The 12,044-nt window shown below is 40.1% G+C and overlaps 1 protein-coding gene across 14 annotated transcripts in view; it reads left to right on the top strand.

Annotated features, from left to right (window-relative positions):
• The window catches only part of NSUN6 (NOP2/Sun RNA methyltransferase 6), a 70,786-nt gene that overhangs the window by 34,645 nt on the left and 24,097 nt on the right, over nucleotides 1–12,044 (top strand). For all 14 annotated transcript variants that reach the window (XM_060006323.1, XM_060006333.1, XM_060006332.1 and 11 more), the window contains one exon: nucleotides 215–359. In XM_060006323.1, coding sequence (XP_059862306.1) covers nucleotides 215–359 — 145 coding nt within the window. The remainder of the gene's footprint in view (nucleotides 1–214; nucleotides 360–12,044) is intronic.

The following is a 12,044-nucleotide window of genomic DNA, read 5'->3' as shown; positions in this document are numbered from 1 at the left end:
ATAAGAAAATTATCTGGCAAGATTGTGTTCTTTAAAAGGTAAGACTTAAGTATTGGATGTAAATTTGATATTCATTTGGATGATGACTTCAGCTTTAAAACTAGGGGTAGGAGGAAAGTGGGGAAGACTATAATTGTCCGTTTTTCTCATTATTAATAACTTTCATGACTGCTTTGGATTTTCACTTTTTTATGTGTTTGTTTTGTTTTTTTAGGGAGAAGTGATAGCACTGGATAAAATATCCAACAAAGTAGAAAAAATAAAGCAGAATGCGTTATTGTTAGGGCTAAATTCCATCAGGGCATTTTGCTTCGATGGAACAAAGGCCCTTAAACTTGATATGGTTAAGGACACAGATGGTGAGTTAAATTTTATCTTTTCAAGGCTTTTATAATTGGCTTTACAAACAGATTGTCAGATTTTGCTACCTGTGTTCTAGCCCCTAAATACCCACAGGGCCTTGGCATGGATCTAAGGTATTTTGCTGTAATAGATGTCTTCTTGCTTTTCATCTCATCTTTGAATATCAAGTTTTTAATACAGAATCAAACCTCCAAGACTTGGTCAAACTCTTTGTTCTTAACCTATTTATTTTATTTTATTTTATTTTTTTATTGAAGTATAGTTGATTTACAGTGTTCTGTTAATTTCTGCTGTACAACAAAGTGATTCAATTATACATATATATACATTTTTTAAAAATATTCTTTTCCATTATGGTTTACCACAGGATACTGAATACAGTTCCTTGTGCTATACAGTAGGATCTTGTTGTTTATCCATTCTATATATAAAAGCTTACATCTACTAACCCCAATCTCCCACTCCATCCCTCCCCCAACCCCTCCCCTTTGGCAACCACAAGTCTGTTCTCCATGTCCGTGAGTCTGTTTTGTAGATAGGTTCATCTGTGTCATAGTTTAGATTCCACATTTAAGTGATATTATATGATATTTGCTTTCTGACTTATTTCACTTAGTATGATAATCTCTAGTTGCATCCATGTTGCTGCAAATGGCATTGTTTCATTCTTTTTCTATGGCTGAATAGTATTCCATTGTATATATGTACCACATCTTCTTTATCCATTCCTCTCTCAGTGGGCATTTAGGTTGTTGCCATGTGTTGGCTATTGTGAATAGTGCTGCTAGGAACATAGGGGTGCGTGTATCTCTTTGGATTAGAGTTTCCTCTGGATATATGCCCAGGGATGGGATTGCTGGATCATATGGTGGCTCTATTTTTAGGTTTCTGAGGGATCTCCATACTGTTCTCCACAGTGGCTGTACCAATTTACGTTTCCGCCAACAGTGTAGGAGGGTTCTCTTTTCTCCATATCTTCTCCAGCATTTGTTATTTGTAGAGGTTTTAATGATGGCCATTCTGACCAGTGTGAGGTGGTACCTCATTGTAGTTTTGATTTGCATTTCTCTAATAGTTTAGCAATGTTGAACATCTTTTCATATGCCTACTGTCCATTTGTATTTCCTCTTTGGAGAAATGTCTATTTAGGTCTTCTGCCCATTTTTCGATTGGGTTGTTTGTTTTCTTTTTGTTGTTGAGTTGTTTGAGCTGTTTGTATAATTTGGAAATTAAACCCTTGTTGGTTGCATCATTTGCAAATATTTTCGCCCATTCTGTAGGTTGTCTTTTCGTTTTGTTGATTGATTGTTTCCTTTGCTGTGCAAAAGCTTGTAAGTTTGATTAAGTCCCATTTGTTTATTTTTGTTTTTATTTCTGTCACCTTGGGAGACTGACCAAAGAAAACATTGGTATGACTTATGTCAGAGAATGTTTTGCCTATGATCTTTTCTAGGAGTTTTATGGTGTCATGTCTTATGTTTAAGTCTTCAAGCCATTTTGAGTTTATTTTTTGAGTATGATGTGAGGGAGTGTTCTAACTTCACTGATTTACATGTGGCTGTCTAACTTTCCCAGCACCACTTGCTGAAGAGACTGTCTTTTTCCCATTGTATATTCTTGCCTCATGTGTCAAAGCTGTGTGATTGACCATAGTTGTGTGGGTTTATTTCTGGGCTCTCTGTTCTGTTTCGTTGATCCATATGTCTGTTTTTTGTCCCAATACCATGCTGTTTTGATTACTGTAGCTTTGTAGTATTGTCTGAAGTCTGGGAGGGTTATACCTTCTGCTTTGTTCTTTTTCTTCAGGATTGCTTTGGCAATTCTGGGTCTTTGATGGTTCCATATGAATTTTAGGATTATTTGTTCTAGTTCTGTGAAAAATGTCATGAGTAATTTGATAGGGATCGCATTAAATCTGTAGATTGCTTTGGGTAGTATGGCCATTTTTTTTTTTTTTTTTGCGGTACGCGGGCCTCTCACTGTTGTGGCCTCTCCCGTTGCGGAGCACAGGCTCTGGATGCGCAGGCTCAGTGGCCATGGCTCACGGGCCCAGCCGCTCCACAGCATGTGGGATCTTCCTGGACCAGGGCACGAACCCGTGTCCCCTGCATTGGCAGGCGGACTCTCAACCACTGCGCCACCAGGGAAGCCCAGTATGGCCATTTTAACAATATTAAATCTCATCCAAGAGCATGGGATATCTTTCCATTTCTTTGAATCATCTTCAGTTTCCTTTTTTAATGTTTTATAGTTCTCAGTGTATAAGTCTTTCACCTCCTTGGTCAGGTTTATTTAGTATTTTATTTTTGGGGGTGTGATTTTGAAAGGTATTGGTTTTTTGTTTGTTTTTTTTTACATTCCCTTTCTGCTATTTCGTTGTTAGTGTAAAGAAATACAGCTGATTTCTGTATGTTAATCTTTTATCCTGCTAACTTCTTGAATTTGTTTATCAGTTCTAGTAGTTTTTGTGTGGAGTTTTTAGGGTTTTCTGTATATAGCATCACGTCATTTGCATATAATGACAGTTTTATCTCTTCCATCCTAATTTGGATACCTTTTATTTCTTTTTCTTGTCTGATTGCTGTGGCTAAGACTTCCAATACTATGTTGAACAGAAGTGGTGAGAGTGGGCATCCTTGTCCTGTTCCAGATTTTAGTGGGAAGGCTGTCAGCTTTTCACTGTTGAGTATTATATTAGCTGTGGGTTTGTCATAAATAGCTTTTATTATGTTGAGATATGTTCCCTCTGTACCCACTTTGGTAAGAGTTTTTATCATGAATGCATGTTGAATTTTGTTAGATGCTTTTTCTGCATGTATTGAAATGATCATGTGGTTTTTGTTTTTTTCTGTTGTTGATGTGGTGTATCACATTGATTTGTGTATGTTGGACCATCCTTGTGAACTTGGGATGAATCCCATTTGGTCGTGGTGTTTGATCTTTTTTATGTGTTGTTGGATTCAGTTTGGTAATATTTTGTTGAGAATTTTTGCATCTATATTCATCAAAGATATTGGCCTGTAATTTTCTTTGTTAGTGGTTTTCATATCAGGGTGATGGTGGCTTCATAGAATGTCTTTGGGAGTGTTCCCTCTTCTGCAATGTTTTGGAAGAGTTGGAGAAGGATGGGTGAGAGTTCTTTGTATGTTTGGTAGAATTCACCTATGAAGCCATTTGGTCCTGGACTTTTATTTGTAGGCAGTTTTAAAATTACAGATTCTATTGATATTTCACTTCTAATGATCAGTCTGTTCAAATTATCTATTTCTTGATTCAGTTTTGGTGGACTGAATGTTTCTAGAAAGTTGTCCATTTCTTCTAGGTTGTTGAATTTGTTGGCATATAATTGTTCATAGTATTCCCTTATTTTTTTTTTGTATTTCTATAGTGTTGGTTGTTACGTCCCTTTTTCATTTCTTATTTAGTTTATTTGGGTTCTCTCTCTTTCCTTCTTGGTGAGCCTGGCCAGAGGTTTGTCGGTCTTGTTTATTAACCTTTCAAAGAACCAGCTCTTGGTTTTATTGATTTTTTTTTTCTATTGTTTTTAATCTCTGTTTATTTCCCCTCTGATCTTTATTATTTCCTTCCTAGTGCTGACTTTAGGTTTTGTTTGTTCTTCTTTTTCCAGTTCTTTTAAGTGTTAACCTATTTGTTTTAGTTTCATATTACAGCTGAGAAAGCTGAGATTTGAGACAAACCTTTCAGTTTTATGATTCTTCATTTTTCATTTCTCTTGAGGAATTGGGGATATAGAGCCGGAAGGGAAAAACTGCCACATATCTTGTTTTGGAATAAAATAATACAGTAGTTAAATTACTCTATTTCTCTCTCTTCGTCTCTATTTTGATTTGGTTTCATAAAGTATTCGAGAAACTTGCATATTTTAATGAAGTAATTGGCATTAGTTTCTCTAGAATGTTCACTGATTAAAGATGCTATTTGATTCATGATGACTTTTTAAAAAATGAACTTATTTTTTTATTTTCTTTTATATTGGAGTATATTTGTTTTGTTGTTGTTTTTTTTTTTGCGGTACGCGGGCCTCTCACTGTTGTGGCCTCTCCCATTGCGGAGCACAGGCTTCAGATGCGCAGGCTCAGAGGCCATGGCTCACGGGCCCAGCCGCTCCGCGGCATGTGGGATCTTCCCGGACCGGGGCACGAACCTGTGTCCCCTGCATCGGCAGGCAGACTCTCAACCACTGCGCCACCAGGGAAGCCCCTATATTGGAGTATATTTGATTTACAATGTTGTGTTAGTTTCAGGTGTACAGCAAAGTGATTTAGTTATACATACACATGTATTTATTCTTTTCCAGGATTCATGATGACTTTTAAAATGCCTGCTACATCAGTAGTAATGTGAAAATCCACATACCTTTAAGAAATTATTTTGTGACTTCTGCCTAATATGTAGTAAGTCACACGTGATTAAGAAGCCAAAACAAATGAAGCACATGGAATACTTGCCAGAAAAACAGGGACTATCCTGAAGAAGAGTGGGAGCAGGTCGGGTTGAATTGCCTGATTACATGACAACAGTGTGTCATGATCAGTGGCTTGTCAGCCCTGAAGTGTTAGCCAGGGGTTTGCAGTTTATATCAGTGTGTAGGCTAGGGGGCTGTACCAGAGAGACCCAAAATACAGTGACTTAGAAAAGATAGAAGCGTTTTTTGGTTTTCTTGTTTATTTTTGTCTCACTGAAAAGTTAAAGAGGTGGACATCCAATGCTGGGAGCTTCATCTCTGGGTCCAAGACAGCTGTTCCAGTTTTTATTCCAGGGCGTAGGAAGGGACTGGGAGATGCACAAGACCTGGAAGTGGGGTGCATATCCCGCTGGCCACAACTTAGTTGTTTGATTAACTTAGCTGCAAGGGGGGCTGGAAAACGTAGTCTGCAGCTGTGTTGCCATGTGCCCAGTTCACACCATTTCTATAGAAGAAGAGGATAATTGTTATTGAAGAACGAATAGCAGTCTGCCAAAAGCTTTGTACTATTAAAAGTGGAGATGGGGCTTCCCTGGTGGCGCGGTGGCTGAGAGTCCACCTGCTGATGCAGGGGACGCGGGTTCGTGCCCTGGTCCGGGAGGATCCCACATGCTGCAGAGCGGCTGGGCCCGTGAGCCATGGCCACTGAGCCTGCGCGTCCAGAGCCTGGGCTCCGTAGTGGGAGAGGCCACAGCAGTGAGAGGCCCGCGTACCGCAAAAACAAAAACAAAAAAACAAAACAACAAAAAAAAGTGGAGATAGTGACTGTTTCCATTTTTTTCTTTTATTCATCAGTAGAATTTTTCTTCCTCCTTTAAAGTAAGTAAAAGAGCTTGAAAGCCTCTGAGTGGGTAAGTGAGATGCATAGTATAAGGTGCAAGGAGTGACCCAGTAGCTGTATGCTAGCATCATGCTATGTGGTAGTTTTCCTACACAATTTGTTCTGATTATGTTCTGTTGTTATCCACATCGTGCCACCACTTAGTGATGAAAACCACAGTAATCATTTCATTATTATTCTTCACAATTCTGGGGGCTGACCAGACCCTCAGATAGATGGGGGGAGGATGATGGTGGCTCTCAGCTGAGACCTCTCCACGTGTCCTGGATACTCTCAGCGTGTTGGTTGGGTGGGTTTCGAGGGCGAATGTTGGAATAGCCCCAGGCAGCAGCCATGTCCCCATTTATGACCTATTCCAGAAGTCACTTAGCATCGATTCTGCTGTTGCCCAGAATAAATGAGAAGTAATATTACATCCCACCTCTTGTGTCACTGTGGTGTCAGTGTCAGACTGTAAGAATGTATGGAATGGACAATATTGTGGCAGCCATCTTTGGGAAGTATAATTGCTTTCACAGCCGTAAAGTATTTTTATTAAAAAAGAAATTATTTATTTGGCTGCGCCGGGTCTTTATTTGCAGTGCGCCGGGTCTTTAGTTGTGGTACGCAGGATCTTTAGTTGCGGTGTGTGGGATCTTTGGTTGTGGCATGCGGGATCTTAGTTGCGACATGCGGGATCTGACCAGGGTTCGAACTCAGGCCCCCTGCCTTGGAAGCATGGAGTCTTAACTGCTGGACCACTGGGGAAGTCCCAGATTATTTTTATTTTTAGTCATACATTTTTATATGCATAATGGATTGTTAGCTGAACACAGGACTACTGTAATGTGTAAAGTATTACACTTGTTTATCCTTTGTGGCCACCTTTACACACTTTGCTTCATAAAGAAGAGGCCTGTGGAAGCACAGCACTCTCTCACCCTCCTGGAATTGAGGCTTCGGGTCCTGCTTCAGTGCCATTTATAAGTGATCGCTGCTGCCTCCTTCTCCTGCCATCCCCGACTGCTGCCCCTACTCTCGACCCTGCCCAACTCTGTGTCAGACTTGCCGTCAGGCACTGCCAACTCTACATCCTGGGCCCTACCACATCTTTTTTATCCATTCTTCTGTAGATGAACATTTAGGTTGCTTCCATGTCTTGGCGATTGTAAGCAGTGCTGCAGTGAACACTGGGGTGCGTGTATCCTTTTGAACCATGTTTTTGTCTGGATATATGCCCAGTAGTGGGATTGCTGGATCATATGGTAGTTCTCTTTTTAGTTTTTTAAGAAACCTCCATACTGTTCTCCATAGTGGTTGTACCAATTTACTTCCCACCAACAGTGTTGGAGGGTTCCCTTTGCTTCACACCCTCTCCGGCATTTGTTTGTAGACTTTAAAAAAATTTATTTATTTGGTTGTGCCGGGTCTTAGTTGTGGCAGGTGGGCTCCTTAGTTGTGGCATGCGAACTCTTAGTTGCGTCATGCATATGGGATCTAGTTCCCTGACCTGGGATCCAACCTGGGCCCCCTGCATTGGGAGCATGGAGTCTTAACCACTGGGCCACCAGGGAAGTCCCTGTTTGTAGACTTTGATCATGGCCATTCTGACTGGTGTGAGGTGATAACTCATTGTAGTTTTGATTTGCATTTCTCTGATAATTACTGATGTTGAGCATCTTTTCATGTGCTTTTTGGCCATCTGTATGTCTTTGGAGAAATGTCTATTTAGATCTTGTGCCCATTTTTTGATTGGGTTGTTTGTTTTTTTGCCATAGAGCTGCATGAGCTGTTTCTATATTTTGGAGATTAATCCCTGTCGGTCACATCATTTACGAATATTTTCTCCCATTCTGTGGGTTATCTTTTCATTTTGTTGATGGTTTCCTTTGCTGTGCAGAAGCTTTTGAATTTAATTAGGTCACATTTGTTTGTTTTTGTTTTTATTTCTATTACTCTAGGAGATGGATCAAAAAAGATACTGCTTGAATTTATGTGAAAGAGTATTCTTACTATGTTTGCCTCCAAGAGTTTTATAGTATCCAGTCACATTTAGGTCTTTAACTCATTTTGAGTTTATTTTTGTGCATGGTGTTAGAAAATGTTCTAATTTCATTTTTTACATGTAGCTGTCCAGTTTTCCCAGCACGATTTATTGAAGACACTGTCTTTTCTCCATTGTATAGTCTTGCCTCCTTTGTTGTAGATTAATTTTGATCATAGGTGCATGGGTTTATTTCTGGACTTTCTGTCTTGTTCCGTTGATCTGTATTTCTGTTTTTGTGCCAGTTCCATACTGTTTTGATTACTGTAGCTTTGTAGTATAGTGTGAAGTCAGGGAGTCTTATTCTTCCAGCTTTGTTTTTCTTTCTCAAGATTGCTTTGGCTATTCAGATATTTTTGTGTCTCCATAGAAATTTAAAATCTTTTTGTTTTTAGTTTTGTGAAAAATGCCATTGGTAATTGGATAGGGATTGCATTGCATCTGTAGATTGCCTTGGGTTGTATAGTCATTCTGACAATATTGATTCTTCCAACCCAGGAATATGGTATATCTTTCCTCTGTTTGTGTCATCTTCGATTTCTTTCATCAGTTTTTCATAGTTTTCAGAGTACAGGTCTTTGTCTCCTTAGGTAGGTTTATCCGTAGGTATTTTATTCTTTTTGATGCGATGGTAAATGGGGTTGTTTCTTTAATTTCTGTTTTTGGACTTTCATTGTTAGTGAATAGAAATGCAGCAGATTCTATGTTTTAATTTTGTATTCTGCAGCTTTACTGAATTCATTAATGAGCTCTAGTAGTTTTCTGGTAGTATCTTTAGGATTTTCTATGTATAGTATCATGTCATCTGCGAACAGTGACAGTTTTACTTCTTTTCCAATTTGGATGCCTTCTATATCGTTTTCTTCTCTGGTTGCTGTGGCTAGGACTTCCAAAACTATGTTCAATAAAAGTGGTGAGAGTGGACATCCTTGTCTTGTTCCTGATCTTACAGGAAGTGCTTTCAGCTTTCCATCATTGAGAATGATGTTTGCTGTGGATTTGTCATATACGGCCTTTATTATGTTGAAGTGAGTTCCCTCTATGCCCACTTTCTGGAGAGTTTTCATCATAAAAGGTGTTGAATTTTGTCAAAAGCTTTTTCTGCATCTATTGAGATGATCATATGGTTTTTATTTTTCACTTTGTTAATGTGGTGTATCACACTGATTGATTTACAGATGTTGAAGAATTCTTGCATCCCAGGGATAAATCCCGTTTGGTCATGGTGTGTGATCCTTTTAATGTATTGTTGGATTTGGTTTGCTAGTATATTTGTTGAGGATTTTTGCATCTATGTTCATCAGTGATATTGGTCTGTAATTTTTTTTTTTTTTTGGTGGTATTTTTGTCTGGTTTTAGAATCAGGGTGATGGTGGCCTCATAGAATGAGCTTGGGAGTGTTCCTTCCTCTGCAGTTTTTTGCAATAGTTCCAGAAGGATAGGTGTTAACTCTTCTGTAAATGTTAGATAGAATTTGCCTGTGAATCCATCTGGTCCTCTACTTTTCTCTTTTTTTTAAATAAATAAATAGATTTATTTATTTATTTATCTTTATTTTTGGCTGCATTGGGTCTGCGTTGCTGTGCGTGGGCTTTCTCTAGTTGCGGTGAGCGGGCTTCAGTAGTTGCAGCACGCGGGCTCAGTAGTTGTGGCTCGCAGGCTCTAGAGCGCAGGCTTAGTAGTTGTGGTGCATGGGCTTAGTTGCTTAGTTGCTCCGCGGCATGTGGGATCTTCCTGCACCAGGGCTCGAACCCACGACCCCTGCATTGGCAGGCAGATTGTCAACCATTGCGCCACCAGGGAAGCCCCTCGACTTTTGTTTGTTGGGAGGTTTCGATCACAGTTTCAATTTCAGTACTTGTGATTGGTCTGTTCATATTTTCTATTTCTTCCTGGTTCAGTCTTGGGAGATTGTGTTTTTCTAAGAGTTTGTCCATTTCTTCTAGTTTGTCCATTTTATTGGCATATAGTTGATTGTAGTAGTCTCTTATCCTTTATATTTCTGTGGTGTCCATTTCAACTTCTCCTTTTTCATTTCTAAGTTTATTCATCTGAGCCCTCTCCCTTTTTTCTTGACAAGTCTGGCTAAAGATCTATTCTGCCATCTTGTCTCAACACCCCTCAAAAGTTGAAAAAAAAAAAAAAGTGCTTGTTACTGGTTCTTGTTTCCTCATCTCTCAAGCTGAGAACCAGTTTCCAGTAGGGCCTTGAGCCCACTGGTCAGGGCTACATGGTTTCCCTAGCTGAGCTTTGAGGTGAGAGGGAAAATGCACCCTTCTTCACTCCTCTATTCTCTTCCCCACAACGATTGTGGTGTGGGGTGATTGGCACTGGGGTTGGAGACACACCTCTGGAGCCCCTTTTACCCCTGAGAGCCGCATGCCAAACTGAAGTGACTGAGGCCCTGGCGTCGGGGGAGCCTCTCTGCTCTAATTTTTATTATTTTATTCCTCTGCTTCATTTTTAGTTTGCTCATCTTTTTTCAGTGTCTTAAGAATGGAAGCCTAGGTTATTACTTTGAGACTTTTCTTTCTTCTTTTTTTTTTATTTTAATAAATTTATCTTTTTATTTTTGGCTGTGTTGGGTCTTCGTCGCTGTGCAGACTTTCTCTAGTTGCGGCAAGCGGGGGCTACTCTCCATTGCAGTGTGCAGGCTTCTCACTGCGGTGGCTTCTCTTGTTGCAGAGCATGGGCTCTAGGCGGGTGGGCTTCAGTAGTTGTGGCACACGGGCTCAGTAGTTGCAGTACGCGGGCTCTAGAGTGCAGGCTCAGTAGTTGTGGCGCACAGGCTTAGTTGCTCCATGGCATGCAGGATCTTCCTGGACCAGAACTCGAACCCATGTCCCCTGCATTGGCAGGTGGATTCTCAGCCACTGCACCACCAGGGAAGTCCTGAGACTTTTCTTTTTAATGTAGGTATTTACAGCTGTAAATGTCCCTCTAAGCACTATTTCACTACTTCCCATAAGATTTGGTACATTGTGTTTTGTTTTCGTTCACGTCACAGCATTTTAGGATTTACCTGTGATTTCTTTGCCCCACGGTTATTTAGGAGCATGTTTTTAAATTTCCACATACTTGGAATTTTCCAGATTTCTTTCTGTTACTAACTTCTGTTTTCATTCCATTTTGGTGGGAGGAGAAACGTTGTGTGAGTTTAAGCTTTTTCAGAGTTACTCAGCTTTGTCTTATGGCCTTGCATATGGTTTGTCTCCACGTGCACTGCAGAGGAATATGCGTTCTGCTGTTACATAGTGTTTTCTATTAGGTCTAGTTGGTTTATAACGTTGAAGTGTTCTGTTTCCTGTTGGTCTTCTGCCTCTTTGTTCTTTTCATTAGTAGTAGTTCTGTTTTTAATTTATGAGGAACTTCCATACTGTTTTCCATAGTGGTTGCACCAGTTTACATTCCCACTGGCAATGCATGAGGGTTCCCTTTTCTCCACACCCTCTTCAACGCCTGTCATCTCTTGTCTTTTTGATGACCTGTGGTTTTGATGTGCATTTCCCTGATGATCAGTGCCGTTGGGTGTCTTGTCATGTGCCTGTTGGCCATCTGTCTGTCTCCTTTGGAAAAATGCCTGTTCAGGTTCTCTGCCCGTTTTTTAATCAGGTGGTTTTGTTTTTTTGATATTGAGTTTTGTGAGTTCATTATATACTTTGGGTATGGTATTAACCCTTATCAGGCAGATCATTTGTTACCGTTCTATAGATTGTCTTTTGGTTTTGTTGGTGGTTTCTTTCACTGCAAAAGCTTTTAGGTTTGATTAGTTGTGTATTTTTGCTTTTGTTTTCCTTGCCTGAGGTGAAACAGAATTGCTAAGACTTCTGCAAAGGAGTGTGCTGCCTGTGTTTTCTTCTAGTTGGTGTATGGTTTCTGGTCTTACGTTTAGGACTTTTGTTCATTTTCATTTTGTTTTTATATATGGTGTGAGAAAATGTTCTGACGTCATTCTTTTGCATATAGTTGTCCAGTTTTCCCCAAATCTCTTATTGAAGACTGTCTTTTCCCCCATTGTGTACTTTTGCTTCCCTTGTCATAGATTAATTGACTATAAGTGTGCGGATTTATTTCTGGGCTCTCCAGAAGTTCAGGGGCGAGGCTCCCTGGAGCTGGGATTCAGAACTCTAAGGAGGGGGTTTTACCTCGCTGCTGTGCTGCGCAGGGTCCAGCTTGAGAGAGGGGGCTCTGTCCACTTCGTACGGATACTTAAGGGAAAAAGCTGGAAACTGTACCTGTCAAGGCGAAGGGCTGTTACTAGGCTTGTTTTTTTTGTGTGTGTGTAGTACGCGGGCCTCTCACTGTTGTGGCCTCTCCCGTTGCGGAGCACA

The sequence above is a fragment of the Delphinus delphis genome, chromosome 2 (assembly GCF_949987515.2).
Source record: "Delphinus delphis chromosome 2, mDelDel1.2, whole genome shotgun sequence".
Taxonomy (NCBI): Eukaryota; Metazoa; Chordata; class Mammalia; order Artiodactyla; family Delphinidae; genus Delphinus; species Delphinus delphis.
This window is presented reverse-complemented; position numbering and strand designations above follow the sequence as displayed.